The sequence below is a fragment of the Poecilia mexicana genome, unplaced genomic scaffold (assembly GCF_051168715.1).
Source record: "Poecilia mexicana isolate PSO_F unplaced genomic scaffold, ASM5116871v1 scaffold_23, whole genome shotgun sequence".
NCBI classification, from domain to species: domain Eukaryota; kingdom Metazoa; phylum Chordata; class Actinopteri; order Cyprinodontiformes; family Poeciliidae; genus Poecilia; species Poecilia mexicana.
In genome coordinates, this window is record NW_028263392.1 from 6,915,309 (window position 1) to 6,936,864 (window position 21,556).

The following is a 21,556-nucleotide window of genomic DNA, read 5'->3' on the forward strand; positions in this document are numbered from 1 at the left end:
ATTAACGTATTGACTTTCTAATTAAAAAAAGAAAAGAAAAACTGATATCTATGATTATGATATCTAAAATTTATCAAGCATTGTTGCTTCACTTTGTTGAAGTAACACAGACTCATCTACAGATGAAAATATGAACATGCCCCAGGTCAGTGTGCCTCTTTGACAGCAGCAAGCCAGCAATTACCATTTGGTTATGGAGTTGTGGGGATAGATAATGCCAAAAATATGTAAATATGACACTTTATGTGTGTTTACATTTTCTCTAGTAGTTGGGAAAAAAATTTTTTATTGGAATCCCAAAACCACATTTCCTGGAAGAAGACAATCAAAATAAATGGAGAAACGTTAAGGCATTCATCATCAAATTGGGTAAAAAAAACCCTGAGGTGAATACAAAATGTCTCTAATGTGGGTATGAATGGATGAATTATTCAGTTCAGTTCTTCTCTTGTCCCAAGGGGAAATTTTGTTTTTCAGGCATTTCAAACTTACAGAACTATAAAATACACACATTTAGGGACATGTTTACTGTGGGTACAAAGGAGTTTTTCCATTGATCTAAAATATCCTAGATCCAAAAAGAAAAGAAAAAAAAAGTCAGGTTGAAAACTGCAAAAGGCGAAAATGGAAAAGAGGCAAAAAGTCGAGGATCCATCCCAAGACTATTTATGCATCCATTAATTTACAAGTGATATAAGTGGGGTTAACTTTCATTAATGGGCTCAGAATAATGATCAGCACATACAAGTCAATCCAACTGTTCTTTAATTCACTTTGTATTAAAATAAATAAAATGCTGCTATATCAAAACAGTTCAAATTTTGTTACACCTTTCATATTTGCTGTTTTTTTTTTTTTTTTTTTTTGCAAGCAAAGCATTTCACTCTTGAGCAAGGTTTGCACAAGTAGAGTTATCTTTGTTATGAGCGCCTTGAAAGGAAACCTCAAATTGACCCATGTTAGAATTAGCAGCTCAGGCCGCAAATGAAAAGAATCGGCTACGCTTCCAACGAGACAAGCTGACAAATTTGTTCATCGCTATGTAAACTAAGGATGTTTTTTCGGGAGAAAGGTTCAAAAATAGTCTACAGCTAGAAGGGTTAAATGCCAGAAGAACACTAGACCTTCTGAACCAACAAAAGAAACCTTCTTGTGCAACTTCCAAAATAGGAACACAAACAAAGCCACCCTGCACCCCCCCCCCCCACACACACACACACACACACACCCCAATGCCAACATTTGCTGTTGTTGGGAGAATACTGAACAGGCACCCGTTAAATCGACAATGATAGACAGGAAATGACTCGTGGTTTTCCCCCACAGACAAACCAGTAGCTCAAATTTGTCAGCGTTTCTTCATTATTACCATCGATCGTTATTAATTTAAACCCTTTAACTAAAAACTCGCTTTCCGTCTGTGTGGTTGGAGAGCTTCTCCTCTGATGTGGATAAATGTTCCAAATAGTAAGAGTCCCTGATGAAGGCTGATGGGAAGAGATGTAAAAAGTGAACTGGGTCACAGTTGGGGGTTTAGTAAACCTGATGAATTAAACAGACTCTCTGAGGCAATAATGCTTTACACCCACACGATTTATTTAGGAATTTATGGGAACTGTTCAAATGAGAGGAGGCAGTCAGTCATAGAGCCGCCGGCTGACTTTTAGTGGAGGAAATCTCGTTTCACAGTATTGAATCCAAATGTTGCATCTAAACAAAGAACAAAAAGAAAACAACCAAAGCAGTCATTTGTCCAATAACCTGCTTAGTGTAAGTCAGTTTCAATCTGCGAATCAATCTTGCCGTCAATTTAACAAATGGGTTTCTTAAACTAGGTGAAAAAGGGCATCTACAACAAAGTGAAGCAATATATATATATATATATAAAAAAAGCCTTTATGAAGTCAGCCTGATGTCAAAGTGGCATTTCTGCCTGGTCAGTGGCAGGAAATGAGGGGGAGGCAACAAGAGTATTGGGGACAGGCAGCGCGCCAGCCCATCACTTGTAGCAGGTTGACTCGTTGACAGGCCAGACCACCAGCTCACGAGGAGCAGGAAACAAACAGCTCGCATGTACAGACCTACATGGTGGGCAAAGTGCAAATGTGGTGGCAATTGAACGATATCAGAGGTACATGAAGAAGTGCTGTAGAAAACACACAGAGCGGGTAACAACGCTGCCCACAGAAGCCGAGGTCTGAGAGTTATCGGCAAAGCTGCAGTTGATCCTCCCCACTGTGATCTTTGCAGAGAAGCGGAGGGAGCGGTGGAGAAGTGAAAACAGTTCAATCTCAGGGAGGACAGAGAGGGGTCTACAATCGATCAATGTCACAGCCACGGCCCCAGAGCACGCAGTCAATACACAGTGATATTACATACCTGTAGTCTGGGAGAGATTTTCATGGTCAATCCTACGACTAAGTATGCAATGTTATACCATATGGACACAGGACACAGGAGATGCTAATGCAAAGAACCTCAATAGGCAGATGGGAAGGCTAGCACAACAATATTTGCACACTATTGCGTTTGACTGACAGGTGTAATAAACTACGAAACATAAATGCCAAGGTGTTATAAGATCAGCAGCTTTTGAAACCAAATTCAGAAAGAAGGGGGCGCCAATAAAGGAACGGACTTGATTAGATTGAAACCTATACATGCCACACACACACACATATACACACGCAACTCAGTGAAAATATTAAGCAATCTATCAAGCATTGTAGAGGTGAAACAAGATTTCTTGTGAAAGTGAAGTCAAAGCTAATAGCGTTGGAGACTCTGCTCTTCAGTCCATCCAACTGCGTTACTACACAAAAATATATGAATATACACTTCAAACATCAAATGTCCTAAATTTACATCCGTGGTTATTTTCAAAACTCAACTGAGAATTTATTTCAATAAACAGCAAAAATGTTGTGCAGGATGTGATAGCAAGGTGTGTAAAAAAAAAAAAAAAAAAAAGGATGTGGAAGATCTTCTGTATCTACAGCTTTACTCCAAAGCCAAAGGGGGGTATCTACGGTGTTTTATCATCTTCAGGCATGTAGTCTGCTGAGGCCAACGTGAACACACGCGTGCAAAACAGAGTGCGCAAATTCACATATGAAGCACACACACACAGTGCATCAGGGGATTTCTAGGACAGGTGAGTATGGATTGAGAGCAGGGAGGGGGTGAGAAAAACGATGTATGTGGAAGAGAGATAAAGGTGGGAGAAAAAAAAAAAAAGACAGCAGCATGGACCCTGGGAAGTGGCTACGAAGAGAAAGGGAAGAAAAATCCAGACAGAACAGGAACGGGTGAGCAGAAGCTAAGGAAATAGAAGCGGGGGGGGGAGGAGGAGATGGGGTCATCACAGTGCGACCTGCTGTCTCTGTAAAGAGCTCACCCTACGAGAACGAGCCAGAGAGAGGAGGTGGAGAGAAAACATGAGGGAAAAGAAAGCCGATGAGAAGGAGAAATACAATGCGATTTCTATTTAATTGAGGCACTAAAAAAAAAACAAAAAAAAAAAAAAAACATCGGAGCAGACTTCGGAGGGAAATTCAGACGCCACTGCTCGGTGAACTCCCAGCCAAGGTCGTAACCGGCTTTCGCCTCCCTTTCTTCCTCCATCTCCCACATCTACACCAATCCTGGAGTTCACTCTGATCACAGCTCGTAAATTCACAGGGGGTCCGATCTATAATACACTTGACAACCAAGATCCAGATTTTGTTGGGTTCATACGTCCAACTCTGTACATCAGAAGCTCTTCAAAAAGGTGAACCATTTCAGCTACTCAATTGAGAAACTGAAATTATTTACGCTAATTTGATGAAGTGATATTTCTAATAGGGAAATTTTATAATTTATACAGTCACCGGGTGTATTGCTTATTTGAAGGTCGTCCTGGAGAGACTCACCAAGTCCTTACAACAAGGTTAAGTCAGAAAAGGTCATTGCTAAAGAACTTGCTTATATTTTCAGTGGACATAAATGGAAAGAAAAAATAGGGTTGACAAAAGGCAGAAAAAAGAAAAAGTCTTGAGAAGACTGTAAAGATAAATTTATTCAAACGTTAGTTGACTCACAAGGCCTGAGTCTGTTTTCCAAAAGCCCTGAGGCTGAACTCCTTTTATTAGTATGTTAGCAATGAAGCTAACTCATTCGTTTCAGTGAAAAAAAAAAAAAAAAAGACTGTAGGTACGTGTAGCTATCACCAAATGAGGTTTCAAATGGTGCTTTGAGGTCACATCAGCGCTTTGGGTTACTCCAAATCAATGACCACTTCCTCCATGATCAATGCATGGATGCCTGAAAAAACCAAACGCATTCGAGCCAAAGCTGATGCCACTCCAGGAAACGAGTCTTGTGCCCCAAATGAGAAAATTAAAAGCGAGTGTTTCTGCATGCATAAACAGCTCCTCTCAACCTGCCACTCACAGTGATTGCCACTGGCAGCCGCTCTTCATTTATGAAGGGAGGCATGCCTGTCATTCTTCCCTCGGCCCACACAAACAGCAAATACACAAACATGTAGCACATGCCTCCGTTGCCTCCGCTGCAGGGGTGCTACTGATCAGTTAAATGGTTGAATTCCTAATAGGACACGTCCCATTAACATCTCTGACACAGAAATCACAGACTGATATTGAGGAAAGAGAACTTCCGCCAGTTTCGCCTTTCAAGCTGCTTGGCAAAACCAAACGAAATCAAAAGTGGCATGTCTATTCAGGGATGCTAACCAAATGATGTTCGTTTTCTACAACTGATAACGTCCACCTACTTTAGTGTACCCATTTTCCAACCCAGATGAGAGATTTTTCTGTTTAAAAAAAAATGTAATGAAGCTCCAATGAGTTTACTTGTGGCTATACTTTCAATGAGACGTTTGAAGTCAGTCGTAATACAGCTGTTCACATAGTGATGCGTCTCACATCAATGCGCATCACAGTTTGCAAAATAAAAAAAATAAAATTATGTAAATCACTTCATATTAAGCAATGCTTTGGTAGGGCCTGTGTTTTCCACACACAGTCATAAACCATCTGACAAATCAGCATTGGAGATCTAGTCTAGTCAGTGTGGGACTAATTGTCAAATAAATGTAAATGCTAGTGACTACTATGAGCAAATAGCGGGATACGTACTTCGCAAAAAAAAAACAAAAAACAAAAAAAACAGGTAGGCATCAGCCAACTCGATGCAAAAGAAAAAAAACATGATTAAATAAAACAATCATTACCTCATCTTTAGAAAAACAAATCTAGTTTTTACTTTGAAAGTTACATCTTTTCTCATTCTCTGTTGCAACCAGTTGTGTAATAGCGATAATGCTAACTCAGGGTTGGACAACAAATCAATAATATATCCCAACAGACACACGGCAGGCAATATCTATAGAACCACACAGCATTCTGGGAGATGCAGGCAGAGGAAAGGGATTTAATTGCTCAACCTCTCACGGTCAAGCTAAGCAAGGTTGGCTGCATCAACTAACTCACTGTCACCTAGCAACAGCTTGCACAGCAGCCGTTTCAGGTTTCACCCCCGTTCCTCACAACCGTTTAAACATTTTTTTTTTTTAAATGGTGTTGAGTGGAGATAAAACAGGAAAGGTCATGCCACTACTTTGGCAGCATTTTGGATATTTACAACAAAATTATTATTTACAAAATTACAAAATTATTTACGACAATTATCAATATCGACTGATATGAAACGCTTATATCGTGATAAGCTTTTCAGCCACATCATCCAGCCCCACACGAACTTATAAGAAAATACTCAGTTTTTTCTCCCTCCATCTTCTCCTATACAACAGAAATGTGCTAAAATTTTCCTCTTGATTATTGAATTATTTTTAACTCAATTTTCTGTTATTTCGCCGCAAATGTCAGTCATCACCCCAATCGACCCTCAATTTCTTTTTAAAAATTGAGGGCATCACTCACAGCATTTTTTTCAATTCTTGTTTGATTGCTGGCTCGCAATATTATAATGGAGTTTCATAAAGTGGGGTGAGTCCTTGGTCAGTAATACGTGTTTTATTACCAAAGCATTTCATTTTTGCACAGAACAATTTGTACACAATTGTCTGTTAATTCAGCCTTTTTTTTGTCCAGATGTCTGTCTTTAAACTACCTTATCAGTACAGTTTACATTTCACATTATGCCAACATTAACACAAGCATAATGTGGAATATTTGTAAATTGCTAAAGTAACTTTTGATGATACATAATAATGTGCATGAACATTCACATATATGCATGAATTAAAAAGCATTTGGTGTGTATGCAAACTCATACATTTGCTTGTTTTCTGATTTTCTTATTTTGCTGATAAAACCAATGACCTACAGGTTGGATGAACATGACCTATAATTAAACAAGCCAACAGAGTTGCAAATGAGACAAATAATTCATGTCAAATCAAATTGAAATAATGGCTATTAACATCACTATATGCATTCTGGTTAACTGGTAATCACTCAACCATGCATCTACGAGATGATGCACAATCTTCCTATTGTGAGCATGCTACACTGCCACTGCAAAGGAAATGCAGCTAAGATCCCCCCAACCCACAGCCTGTCTCAAAAACCACGTGAATGTGGACAGGCAATTATAGCATATGGTTTTCATGCGTCACATAAACCAATGAGCCTATGAAAAAAATAAAACTATACATTTTAACAACACAAGCAACAGGAGTAGTACTGCTGAATGAGCGCAGCAGAAAAGAAACATTTTCTTGTTGAGGTATTTGCTTCGCTGACCCAAGTCAATTAGTGATGAACAAACAAGTCAAGACAGTCGTACGTCACACGTCCGTGTAGATATATGTGCGCACTGTTAAACAGCTTAAATAAAACTAGATTGCTGAATTTGAAAAATTAACAGAGAACTGTCCGACCTGTTTTATTCACAAGGGAGCCTAAAATGTGCTAAATGATTCTCTAGTGACGTGATGCTCGTTTGTGTATCTCTGTGGGCAAGACACACAGCACAGAAAGGCTTCCATCTCTACAAAAGGAGATGAAGCAATTACATGCTGGTAGGTCTCACCTCGCCACGCCCCTGTTACCCACCATCCCCCCATGCGTTGCCCTGGGGTTTGCTGCATTAAGAAATCATGGGTATAATGGTGGAATGGGCCTCAGGGCCTCCAACCAAAACAACCTGCTAATCCCCTGCGGAGTGGGGGGATAACGAAAGGGTTGATTTTGAGGGCAAGGCAGTCGACCTGACAATGAGTCCACCCCTGACACGCGCCAGCACCCTAAACACCCCCCACACCCCACCACTCCTCCAGAACCCCATGGACTAGCGACATGCTCCCAAAGGAGGAAGACGTAATGTCAGCCAAGGGAGAGCAGGAAAGCCTGAGGCCTCATGTTCGCCCTCTATCTCAGCCAAGCATGAGCAGTCTATCATGCTGCAACCTTCTCACTTTCTTTTTTTTTTTTTTTTTTGATGCTCCTAGCTTGTTTTGCCACAGCACTCGCAGAAAAGAAAACAGATGAATAGAAAATGATTCTTTTCACAACCACTGGCGAAGAATTGCGCTTGGGCGAGAACGGATCCAGGACAGGCTCGTTAAAATTGTTTTAATTACTTGTCCGAATTCTGATGAGCAATGACACGGTTGATTGGCTGAATCAAAAGACCTTAATGAGGAAAAAAGGGCTTCGCCCGGTCGAATGTCTAATCTCTCCGAAACGTAACAGTGCAGCCTCAAGTGGTTTGTGTAGCCAGTGGGCAAGTCACAGGGTATGTGACATCTGTGACCGACTGCTCTTAATGTTCTTATAGACATTCGTGGATATGTGAGTCACTACAAATCAATATCATGACGATGTCTTTTGTTATTCCTGAAGGAAAAGATACATCCCCTCGATTATAGAATCGGATACACCATCTCTCTTTAATCTTCTAACCTTCTTGTAATATCTTATTAACCAATAATTACCCTACTAATGACCTAATGGGCATCCGGATATCAACCTGCTAAGACTCCATCCATATTTCATGAATGGCATTGGCTCCCGTCATCCAGGGGGCCACAATTTTTGCTCATAAGTCAAATTGACATCAAACACCGCAAATTCCCAATTAGAGAGGCGTTCTGAGCTCATCCCGATTTGCCCCTGAGATCAAATGCTCCTGTGAGGATCTAAGGAAACTCAACCATCAAAAAAAAGGAGAGAATAATAATAATAAAAAAGATTCTCTGTCAAATAGGGTACAGAACGTTTGTTGAAAGCACCTGGAGATCACAGTCAAGTTTAAAATGGCTAATGTAAGGAGTAACAAGGCATCTCCAGAGCAAAAGTATTACTGATCGGTGTAACATTAAAAAGGACGTTGTACGTTGTACAAGCTCCTGGGAGAAACTGTAAAAAACTGGGTGTTCTTTCCAGAGATTTCTGGTGGGGATCGATGGTCAGGACTGGTATGATGCTTTGTCCTCCCAAATAAGCAGTCTGGATTCCAGTAATCTGATTTTTTGTCTTGTAATAGCATGGGTTACTGGAGACACCTCGAGTTATGATCTAAGGTTGTAGTGAAATCATTACCATTTTGGAAAAGGGTAGTGTAGCCCATAATTCCACAGCTTGCATGCACCATCACACCATTAGACAATAACAATATTGGGATTTCTACAGCAAGTTTTGTATTAACTTTGGTTCACTTATTCTTGGTAAAACCTAAGTAGGGCTGTTGAGCATCAGTGATTTTGTCGTACAGTAAGACAAGTGACATCATCTGATCCATTTAACCATTTTCTTTAACTCAAACCTTTGCAGGGTCATGACTGGCGGAAAAACGTCCATTAGGGGGCAGCATAGAAACACATGGACACATTTAAACCTAAGCCATATAAACCTAACATGCCTGTATTTAGACTGCAGAAGTGTCCAAAGAGCATGCATGTGCAGGGTTACAACATGCAAATGTCAAACAAACCAAGGACCTTCTCGTTGAAGGCAACAGCACCAATAATTGTACAAGGATACGCCCAAAGTCTAAAAATAAAAAGTCAGAATGCCAACCCAAACATTCCCAGGTCAATCTAATCTAAAGAGACAGTACACTAGGTTCAGGTGTTCCCAGTCAGCTCTCGACTTTAAAAAATTCCCCACTTCTTCATTCCCCTTCAAAAAAGAAAAGCGCTCAGTTTTGTCCCTATCCGATTTATTGATACAGTACACCAATGTGTCATTTAGTAAGGTTTTAGCATCATTTGTCCATTTCATATGTTGCACAAATATACGTCATCACTATGTCACAAATATTGATGCTTTTGACTTTTGATCATCAAATAAGCTCATCCCTTTAAATTTCAACAATCACCATCGTGATGCTCCTTAAGCACAGAAAAGCTTTTCTTCAGTCCATATTGATTCAGCTGATCTAACAGAATGAGTTACATCCTCTCCAGACACCAACCAGACAAACTGACCCTCTGATTTCATCCAGTTCACATGCTGTAGCTTATGACTTAAAGTTGCGGCGACCGCTCTCTGCTATAAAACATCTTCTAGTCATGTTTGCTAGTGTGGGTGTGCATGCGTGCATGTCTGTGCGCTTGTGGATAATGCTAGCTGAATTTCACAACAGGAAAACACTGCTGTTCCTTCCTCAAAAGAGAAACAACTCAAAAGGAAGTCTGTGGCTGCCAACACGTCTTAAGGAATAAATCACAGCCAATTAAGAGTCTTACTGCTGTTATTGTGCAAAATGGGGGGGGAATGGATAAAAAATTAATCCAATTAACTGGGCACCCTTAAGAAGTCTTCGGACAATGGTTACTATTTAGCCTCCAAAATAAATGACCTCCTTTAATTCAGCAGAGTGAACTTTGACAGCCGGGTGTGGGTTTAAGTAGCTAAATGGGCTTAAATCCATTTGTCTCTGGAAATATAGGGGTTGTGGGCTCCAGAGGAGTGTATAGCACAGGATCAAATAAGCCATAACTGTGCAGCGATTTAAGTCGGATAGGGAAGGGAAGCAAACACTCACCAGGGGAAACATTTCACAAAGCGGTCAGGTGACAATGACAACTGGGGACCAAATGCTGGGTTTCAACCTTCTTCACAAACTGCAGGTGATGGTGTTAAAAGTGCTGGATTTTGGGGGACACTTTGCAACGCAAAACTATATGACCCCCCCCCCCCCCTCCCACCCATAATCATCCTGTAGTGACAAATTGCAGTTTAAATCGGTTTTAATAAGGTGGCAAACACTCCCACCCATTGATTAAGTCCCTTTGAATGAAACTGTTGAGGCATGCATTGACCGAAAGCATCTCCGCGGAGCAGATCTCTCCAGAGAATGTCCATATGACAGACTCGTGTCCCTCCTGATTGATCCCCCCGCACCCCCAATACACACACTACCCCCCCAGCTCAATAAGCTGCACCAGGTTTTGCAGACAAATACGGAAATCCGCGCAAACACATCAACAGGACAAAGTCTACCGGCGGGATTGTCGCAACAACAATTGGCACCGCTTGCGTTGTTGTCGCTTGTTTGAGTGTGTGATTCCCAGACTGTCTGGAACAATGCGATGTGGAGGACACACACGCAAACACACACACACGCAAACACACACACACGCATACACACACTGCTACCATGATCCCCACGCGTCCATGTCTATTTCACCCTGAGATCGCGCCGGGTGACCGAGGACCTCCTAATTACTTTTTTTCCCCTCCATCTACGAGGGGTTTTCTCTCGGATAATTTGTACAGAAATACTCCGACATTCAGCGACTGCCCGAAGCTTAGCTGGGGTTCCCATTCAAACAGACAGAAGAGCAGAAACAGTGATTTTTTTTTTTTTTTTTTTTAAGAAACGCTGTCCGGTTAATGTCACAGCAAAACATAGCTAAAACAAAAATAATAATAAAAAAAACCCCGTAAGCATCAAACCGTGGGGTTCTCTAGTAGAAAATGATAGGTATGTTTTGCGATGCGAGACTCAATTAAAAACTGAAACAGCCCAGTAAAATGATGCTTCATAAATAATAATAATAATAATAATAATAATAAACAATGCCTAAGTCATAGAACCAGTTCACAATCCACACATGTATTTACACACAAATGCACTTGTGAGAGCAAGAAGAATATGGCAACCGCTTTTCGTTTCACTGAGAATATCAATAATAAAAACGTGCAATAATAAAACTCACCGACGCCGTATTTCTCATGTTCTGTAGGTATCCACATGTTTACGCTCGGGACACTTAAGCGAGCGGACGGAATAGCAGCGAAACGTCGGGTTCTAGGTGTGTGTGAAGCATTCTATTAGTGGGCTCTCCTCCGGTCGGTAGCAGGAGTCATTGTTTAGGTTACAGAAAGGAGAAAGCGTCGCCTCCACCACACACACCGTTGCTGCTGCTGCTGCTGCTGCTCGTAGTGGTACGGAGTCGTGCCGCTTTCAGGGTCTGTGGGAAACGTGACAACCGCGAGTTGAGTCCGCATTCAGGGGCTGGCTTAGGAAAATTTTGATTTCAGAAGTACATTGGTTTTTGATGTGCTGGTGGAAGAGGGGGGGGGGGGGAAGCATTACTGCCTCATACTCTGCCTTGAAAAAACTCGCATGTTTAACTACGTAAGTCAACGTAGCTATGTTTAGAGTTTAAGCGACAAGCCCACATAGACATCACTGCATAGCACACAATACTGAAGCTAAAGGTAAATGAATGGGTCTCAATATTTAAACATGAAAAAAATAAATCTAAAATGTTTTTATTATATTTAGCCCCATTTACTTGGAAAAACCTAAATAAAATCCAAGTAAATTATTCTAAATATAAGACACCCCTTGTGCGAAAGCACCTAAGACTCACAAGAAAACACTTATGAACAAACAGCATTATGAAGACAAAATATCAAAATGATCAGGGAAAGTCATGAGAAGTCCAATACAAAGTTAAGTTCAATCCACATATCAAAGTATGATGTTGGAGCAAGTCTGATGCAAATCAGAATTTATTTTCTCAGTAAGATTTAACTTGCATGATTAAACTAACCAAGGACATTTTTCAGTACTTGGTTGAAAAAATGCTAAGGGTATAACAAAACTGCAAGGTCAGCATTAATCAAGGAAGCATAAGTCAATAGAAGAGCTGCAGAGATGCAAAGCTCAAGTGGTAGAACTTGCTGAGGACAAGTGCATAGTTGTTAGATGCTCACTAAAAGAAGAAGGGTGACTTGGCTAACGTGGAAGATGTTAGCCTGGTCGGTCGAGACCAAAACTTACGTTTCTGGCCCTCAGAGAGCATTTGACCACAAACAGAATGCTGACAAGACAGTGGAGACTGAGACTAAAAGTTCCCATTCTGGCAGGCAGGAGCAGTTAAAATAAAGTGTTCTGCCAAAAACATTTTCACTTCAAGTTGTCTGAATGGGCCCTCTGTAGTGTAAGCATAGTAAGGAAACATGGACACTGGATAACGATGCTGAAATTGGTATCCAATAAAAGAATCCTTAACATTTCAATAATTTCTGGTTCAAAATCTAAAATTCACAGACTGTTCAAACTTGAGTTCCTGCTGAGGAAACTGCAAATATTTCTACAAGGAAATTAGCTTATTAGAAACAGATTGATATTGAAGATAGAAATTACCTTTTGCTGTTTTACTATCATAATGACTGTGGCAATGCATTTTTAACAAAAATTAGTTAGAATCCACTGCATGTGTCGAATTTACCTGCTTCACAATTTCACTTAAATAAAGATCACTTTTAAAAGTACAACTCTCTTTTTCCATCAAATGATAGTAGACTCAAGTTGAAGCTGTGATTTTAGTAAAGTAATTTCCGAGCAGCACTTTAACGCAACTTCATTGGGAGCGCGGCGAGAGGAGGAAAAAAATAGCAAAGCCTTCTGGGAATTGTAGTATCAGACATTGAAGTCATAATTTCATTTTATGCATTTACGACTCCACATTTCAGCTGACCAGTAGCTTTGTTTTTAGATCGTCTGGGTGAACGTAGTCGTTGAAGTTTTTAGTTGCTCTTTTTAAATTATAAAATTATTTTTGCTGTGTAGGTCCATAAATAAAACGTACAGGGATTTACATTTTGACAGAAAAATGCGTGTTCTGTGCATAGGGGATCATGGTGCCAATTTAAATCATGACCTTGGAATAGCGTAGGAGCCTCTTGGACAGATTCAGTGGGCCGGGACAAACTGTGCATGAAAAATTCATGGGGGTTTTCAAATGAGGGAGCAGAGAAATGAACTAAAATATCAAAGAAAACATTAAATGAAAATCATCTGACACAAATTCACACAACTCTGTTTTTTCTTCTTCTTCTTCTACTACTGCTGCTGCTCCCCCTCGGATCACCTGGGTGTAGCTGCTGTTGCCTTTAAGTACAAAGGATCCTGACAAACACCCTCTCTGCATTCCTCATGCGGCGGATAGTGCGTTTAAAAATTCTTTGAAGTGTCAAAAGTGACTCGTTTCTTTGTGCCTCATCACCAGCTCGCATGTCCACTTTACCCGCCTCACCTTTGTAGTTCGTACGGCAGATTGTGAGCAGACGCACCCCGAAAAAGCAAACAACCTGAGGCTCTTCCTCATTCATGTGTTAAGGTAACTGTCATGGTATGCTTTCTTACAGAGTGGGATTTTTTTTTTTTTTTACTTTTCTTACAGTGGGTTTACCACTACATCCCATAGCTTTGATATTTGTGATTGGTGCAGGCTGGAAGTGTTGGAATGCTCCATTTAACATATGAATAAACCATGAGCAAAAGGAGTAAAGTAAGCCAAGGAGCCCCATGGAATCACCCCTGAGAGGATAGGAGATTAAAGCCAGAGTGCATTTTCTTGTATATGAAGAGGAAACAAGGGGTAGTTCTATATCGCCATTTAATGCCATTTAATGTAGCGATAAAGAAGGGAAGAAGTGATTACACAGAAGAGATTAGCCTGAGCTGGAACGTCAAGACAAATGCAGCCCGTCGTGGTGAGAAGGTTGGATTCTGAAGTGAGAACCTTAAGAATTAAAAGTGAAAGCCAACAAGGATGCCCCATGATGTGAGAATTCCAATTAAGAAGAAAGGGTCCATCTTGGCGGTCATTACGCCAATCATCACCCTCATCTGGACTGTGCTCCAGGTCCAAGATGAATTCAGACAGCTTTTGATAATTGTTGTGGTCAATGATAAGTTGTCTTCTACTAGCAATAAAAGCACAAGTACAAAAGTATTTCTTTATTTTATGCACTCAGAAACCTGACAGAATGCTCACTGCCTCTGCTTAGTACCTACAACTGACTTATTGGGATGCAAACAGCCCAATACTGCAATAGGATATATTGCAGTAGCTATAACTACCTTTTTTTTTTTTTTTTAAATTTACCTTGGCAGCCATGTCAGATTTTTAACTCCGGGTTTGTGAAGGAGCTCCAACTTCGAATTCCATTCTCGGGGAAGGTTTCATTTAATTTTGCTGAATTAGAACTAAGAAATACTAGCTTCTAAGTCCAGATGGTTTACAAGGCACACCAAGTAGTAAATCTTACTGGTTTTTCCGATGGTTAAGTTGGGTGAGATCCCATTCCAAGATCCAAGTTTCCACTCTTTAGTTCGGCGCAGATTCACCAAGATCATCTTTTCTGCACCTTCCATTTTCAAAAGTTATTCAATTTTGGAATACCTTTTCTAAAATTTTGGAATAAAACATCCTTTTAAAGAAGGTTGTTAAAATTAGATATTACAGCACTCTAAAGGCCCAAGTGCTAGATTTCAGAATAATGACAAAAGAATTGGTAAAGCAAGCAACGCATTTAGTCTTTTTGTGTTGTCCTGTGGGGTTTCTATACAGACACTGAACCAAATCACAGACAAATGGCGAAAAACTGAGCTTTTCATCACTTTTAGACAAAAAAAACACAGTTTAACATAATCTTTCACAAAAGTAATAAAGAACAACTGTAGGGGATTCAAAGAGTCACATGCAGCTTTGTCCGGGTCTCCGACAAAGGGTTACAGTTCAAATCAAAAATAAACCCAATAAAATTGAGTTTTATAAAGGTTCTGGGAGAACTTGGAAGTGAAGGTGAGTTTGCTTGGAATGACCCAAAAATAACTCAGAAGTCTAACAATTGACAGATGAAGTAACAACTGCTGGACAGAAGGTAAAAAAAAAAAACAGGGTGAGAGATCAAAGGTGGCATGTCTGCCCGCTGAACAGACCATGAGAGGATTACTGTCAGATTTAGGGCACATCAAGCATCCAGCAGTGTCTTCAGGTGCTATTTTTTCATCCTTCCTGTCATCTCATCTTCATCCCCGTCATCTCATCTTTGCCCTCTCGCTCTGTCCTCTACCCAACATCCCTCCATCTCCCCACGTTCATCCTGAACTTTCTCAGAAGACGTCGCGTGTCTCACGTGGAGTCGGATGTTTGTCTGCGGCGTCGGCCGATGAAGATAGCTCATCTTTTCCGCTGCTTGACCACCATCCTCTTTTCATCTCTGGCCACGCCACATCTGTGGCACATAAATCAAGCCGGTTGGGGCGGGAAGGCGAAAGGGAGAGGAATTTCTGGTGCACTCGCATCGAATGAGATGGACGTACTAGTTTTTGAGGCACAAACAAGTTAAAGTAAACAAAGGTGGCCGAAGCGCTCAAGTTTCATTTTTGGTGCAGCTCTGGCTGCTTCTTTTTGTGTGTGTGTGTGTGTGTGTGTGTGTGTGTGTCCTCTCATTTTATGGGTTTCAAACCACCACAAGCTACTGGTTTAGAATGCCATAAAGGGGGAGCACAAACAGCGGGCCCAACTCTAACCCCGGCGGACGAAACGGAAGAGACACTGGCTTATCTCGAGAGACCATTCCATATCGTGGCTTCTTAGCACTTTTCAGCTCTGATTTAATTCACACCAGGAAACGTGGGTCAGATGAGGGGGGGGGGGAAAGCATATGCCTCCCTCAGCTCACACACAGCAGGCTATATCCTCACCTCCAGCAGAAGCAGGCCTCTAAATATAGCCATGAAAATAGGCTGTGCCTTGGTAGGGAAAAAAAACAACACTCTTCCGTGCACATTGTACTGTTTAAAGACAAGAGGAATATTTGAGAGGAATCTGAGTTATTTACTTTGCTTTTTGCAGGATTTGTCCCGCTTATTGCATTTTAGTCAAAGTCTAAGTTTAGTCAGTCGGTGGATCACAAAAACACATGAATCATGTACTGATGGCGTACAAAAGGCTCAGTATAAAAATCGTATATTCACTAAAATCATATATTCAGGCACTCCAAGGTTTTCTGTCACCTTTTAACTTCTTTGAACCAACAGCTTGGAGCAACATTTCTATAAATCTTTGCTTTCTTCCAAGTTCATCTCGATCAACCTGCTAGCAGTTGCTATAACCTAATCAGTCATTATTAAGTTGTACACGGTTACTTATTTCACACTGATCTTTAAAGGTCGGAATAAAAACAACAAGAATGATAAAGCGGCGTCTACATATTCTCTCAAAAAGACTGTAGCATCACAGTTTTTCTCCCCTCCGAAGGGTTTTCACTTTGTTCTCCAAGCTCGGTGTAAAAATAGTCTCTCGTTCTCTCTCATTGTAGCGGCGGTGAAAAGCAGCACCGTAAATGATTTCCCAGAGTTTTGAGGCTCCAAATCACACTCGGTCGCAGGTGAGGATTCGCAGCTCGCACACGACGGGATTGTGTTATTTGCAAGTGTTTCCTGTGCTGTGTGATCAAATGTCTGGGAGACGCCGCCGTACCTTTCATCTCGTCAAGTTTAAGTGCTTCTCTGATGCTCGTAGCTTTGCCACCAAAAACCTCACGCAGCACAAGTGAGATCTGACATCAAGATGTTCTTCTTCTTCTTCTTCTTCTTTGCCATTGAAAACAAGTCGCTGCGATCGTGCGGTGTCTTGGAGATGAGGCAGCCTTTTTATCATTTACCGGCTGCCATTTCTAATTGAACATCTCCAGCCTGGTGCTTTGACTAGGTCAGTGTTTGAACCTACAGGTAATACTTTTACATACATGAGCAAGGGCTTCTATTTTACGAACTTAAACTGCTAAAACGTACCATTTCAACCTGTTTTTTTCTTTTTTTTTCAATTTAACCGTTTTAGGCAAGATGGATCGATGTTGAGTGTTTCAAATTAAAAGCTTCTAACCAGTTTAATAGTTATAGCAAAAATAAAGGGTCAAATCCTTACCGTGCTGGTGATAACAGCAGTGATTACCTTTGTGTATGCTGCTGACAGTTCTTACCGTTTTCACACATGTTGATGTGTGAAATAGTCAGTGCCCTATGCATTTGCATGACTATATTTGTTGTTTTGATCTGGTATGAGTCTATCCCAGAAGTCCTTAAGATAATATGTGTTTTCACCATAGTTTATTTTTTTGTTTGGCATTATAAATACCCTATTTGCCTATTTGCAGTGTGTAAAACTAATAGCTGTCCCATCAACAGATTTTCCTCTGTCTGAGTTGGGAGCTGTGTGCCCCATTGCCAGGCCTCCTAGCTGGGATTCCAATTTTGCCATTTTCCTTTCCCTAAAAACTTAATGGGCCAAAAGATCCAAATAACAGTCATTGCAAATTTTGGTTTTAACGCGACAAAATGCAGAAAAGTTCGAGATTACTACCTTTAGAGGGCAACTTTATGTACTTGCCCCTATAAGGGCAGATCTCTAGACTATACAAACAATAAAAACCCACAACCCTAAAAACCCAGAGCACAACTTCTACTCGGGTTACAGTTTTCGGGGTTGCGGTAACAGCAGGCCGCCGACGGCTGTGATTTTATGACTAACAAGCTCTGCTGGGCTCCGACATCTCCCGCGTTGTTGCTCACTGACGGTGCAATATTACAATAAGCAGCCACCTGGACCCCAGCACCCGTCGGTGAAAACGCGACCCTGTCTGTGGAGCACGTACATACGTCCAAGCACACACACGTACGTACACATACTAGGCAGATGGCTGCCATAAACTGAGCTATCTTTCACAGGTTGAAAGCCGTCCTTTGGCAATGTGTCCCCTTCACACAGCCACCGACCAACAAGCGCTGCAGTTCACATGTCACGTCAAATGACACCCTCTTCTTTTGTCCAGATAATTTTTTATTTCTTTTCCTAATTGACATTTTCCTAAATGTCACTGATCTATGATTGTTGAGTACGAGTTGTGGGACAGCAAGAAAGAAAATGTTTCACAGGTGTAGGAACAAGGGGCACATGGGGGGAAAATGACTGCATGTGCGCTTAATTTATGTAAGCATTAATATTTGTTATTTCAGCAAAAAAAAAAGGGGGACATTTCCATTCTAAAACTGGAAACAATGGATCACGAAAAGCTAAATATAGTGCACTCTTACCAACTGTTCATTACACACAAAACAATTGTGCCAAAAAGTAGGAAGGTTGTGGTGAGTTTACATCTCATTGGACTAGTCATGTCCATGAGCCCAGACATCCCATTATAATCCCCAATTGAGGGTCCACTCATTGATTTATGGGTTATTTTAGATATGGGTGCATATCTAAAATATTGGAAAGGAGAGCAAGCTTGAAAAGATTAAATAAATACGTGGAAGGCTACCTGACATGCCCTTTGGTGGCTTTTTCTAAGCAGCCAATCAAGGAAAGCCATTTGCAGCCCTTGCCGATGATTGGCTGAACCCCAAAGAGTGGAAATAACAAAAATTGTGGATATTTACGTCTGTGGTAGTGCTAGAATGTTTTCTAATGTGCATATTATTTGGTGTTTAAACTGCTAAAATATGCCACTATAATCACTTTTCGAAAGGGTTTTAATTATTTGCAGATTTAGAGCTTTTATGGGCAACTGTGGTCCCGACTGCCCCCAAAAACTGGGGTCCACCATACACAAAATTGAAAACAAACTAAAAGTGATAATCTTTAGCCTGCCATAGAATTTGAGAAGGAAATCCTTTATGATCCATACATTAGGATGGCGCATTCATGGTGAAGTGGTAGTTTCAATCCAAACACAGCATTTTGGATGTCTGCCAAAAGGTTCAACTGGGATCTCTGCCGAGCAAAACGAGTTCCCCTTCATAGTTTTTGAAAAACTCCTCATGAAATCCTTTCAACAATGACACTGTTCTTGAGGTTTGTGGGTTGTAACATGCGCAAAAGTCCAAGGGTTCAAATGGATCTGAACGCTTTCACCATCTAAAAACCGCACGCCGACAGAGGCTTGAGAAGCTCCCGCCTAAGAGCCGTTTGCTCTTTTTCTGGCTCAAGTTAAGCTGCTGGAACAGTCGCTCGGCCTGTGGGAGTCGGAGCGAGGAGCACTCTGTGCTGCGCCGAGCGCATCAACTGCAACACCTACGTCCGCTCTAATCCTTCTAAAAGAGGTGGTGCATGTGAGGTGAGCTGATAATTTCTGCTTTCCTGATTCACCCGATCCGCAGAGCATGAAAAATGCCACGAGAGGTACGATTAACCCGGCAGCCTTGTTTACATGGTCCCAAAAAAAGCACGGCGACGTGTTTTCAACTGGAGCCTCTGGTTAACGCGACGACATTCAGCACTTGTGGCATGAGGAAACGCAGCAACGGAATCAACATCAGAGGGGAGAAAATTTTTTTTTAAGAATATTTAAAAGTAATTTTCAAAATTACTTTTCACATAATCCCTGCCAGTAATACAACTGCCTTGTACTAAGGGTTGAAAAATGAATTAAAAACTACCAACATAGGAGAGTGTAAGGAGTAATTAATTGGACTACCGTGAAATTCTTAATCACATCGAATTAGCAGCTAGTCAGTTCAAACGTGGACACAGCTGGACTTCCATCCCGATCTCACCATCAAAGGTGTTTTTTGAAGCTTTTGGGAAAACCCCGACCTCGACTCGATTTAAAATTGATGCCCCCCCCCCCCCTGCATTATATATGGCATCAACTAGAAGAAAAAAAAAGAAAAAGCTGGATAAATGCTGGAGATCACCAAGTTTAAATGAATCCCAACAATTCGGCAAACAAAAGCAAATTTTCACAAATTACCATTGGGGGAGTTTGTTTGCAATCCTTTTCAAAGTATAATTGCCCAATTCACGCTTAAAAAAAAAAAAATCATTCAAATTAGGGGTTTGATGATCAGTACTCCTGAAAAAAGAAAAAAAAAAAAAGGTCAACATAAGAGTGTGTCTGCATGTGTTTGACTTTAAAGAGTGATTTCAATCAGACAGGTCTCTGTCCTCTTGTTAGATTGTCTTTTACATTTTCGTTAGCATAATAAACTTTGCAGTCTTAGGCTGATGATCTTTGATTTTATTAATCTGACATTTAGTGGAAAAGTAAGCTGAGGTCAGTGGAGCAGCTAATTGCATTCATGCGGCAATTAAGTTCTTCCATTTCCGTCATTATCTTAATATCATTATTATGGGGAGCTCGTACGCCAGTGGGGACTGACTGCTTGATGGATCAAGAGAAAAGGAGACATTAGAAACCAGATATGGAAAAAGTCTGACAATGTAGACTGAAAGCTGCCACTGACACGGTGAGATGCGATAACCATTACGCGATCTTTATTAGAGAGCAAGCAAAAGCAGTTTTTTAAAAACGACATCTTAAGAATATTCTGACACAGATGTTATCGTGCGTTTGAGTGTACGGCTCTGGCTTGTCAAGCAAACCAGAGGCAGGAAGGCTGATGTGGGAAAGATAAGGCAACAGGATTACACATCACAGCAGGATATAAAACAGCAGAGATTTACTGCACAGCATAGCACAGTCAGGAGCACCATCTCACCAGCTCCTGTGCATAAATCGTTAGGGGCTGCTGCAGAAACACAAGATCTTTACAAATGGAAATGATCCACTTATTAAAAAAAACAAACAAACAACAAAACAATTTGTTGTTTGTTCAGTGGGAAACAAAATTTTGCTTCCTTTCTGTATGAAGGACAACCGATAACTTGGAGTTACTTTAGAATCCTTAGGAATAAAAAGTTGAATAGCCAAAAGCGGAAAGGCGCGAGATAAAACGACTGGCATCCTTGCAGGATTTAGTCACGTTCCAGTCGAACGGTCAAAAACAAAATCACAGCAGTCTCTTACATGCTGGCGTACATGCTAATGGCATGCGTACAGCAGTAAATAACCATACCTGTTGTCGGGTCTTGGTCAGGTAGCCCGGCCAGGCAAATTGCATCATTCATACATGACCAAATTCTCTTTTAAAGCTAATGCACAAAAAAAAACATTTTCCCAGGAGAAAGAGAACGCAAGCAGTCATTTTCAGACACATAATACCCCATTTTATTCCCCATTTAAAACTAATATTTAACAACTGTTAAGATCTTAAGTTACAAACATTTCAACCAGCATGAACGGTTACCTTAATCCTATAATTGTAAAGATGAATCATTTCAAAAATTGCTCCTCTTTTTGTCTGTGCAGCAGTGTGTAATTTCTATGCTCCCCAAAAACAGGGCTTAGTGCCGAGAACACTGATGAAAACCTTAATAATAGGGCTTTGTGTGTGCGTGTGTGTGTGTGTGTGTGTGTGTGTGTGTGTGTGTGTGTGT

At 40.8% G+C, this 21,556-nt stretch overlaps 1 protein-coding gene across 1 annotated transcript in view; it reads right to left on the minus strand.

Moving 5' to 3' along the window:
- dock4b (dedicator of cytokinesis 4b) overlaps positions 1–11,449 on the minus strand; it is a 112,453-nt gene extending 101,004 nt beyond the window's left edge. The window contains exon 1 of the mRNA XM_014985181.2: positions 11,195–11,449. Within this exon, the coding sequence (XP_014840667.2) occupies positions 11,195–11,231 (37 nt within the window). The 5' untranslated portion in view covers positions 11,232–11,449. The remainder of the gene's footprint in view (positions 1–11,194) is intronic.
- Between the last annotated feature and the right edge of the window lie 10,107 nt (positions 11,450–21,556).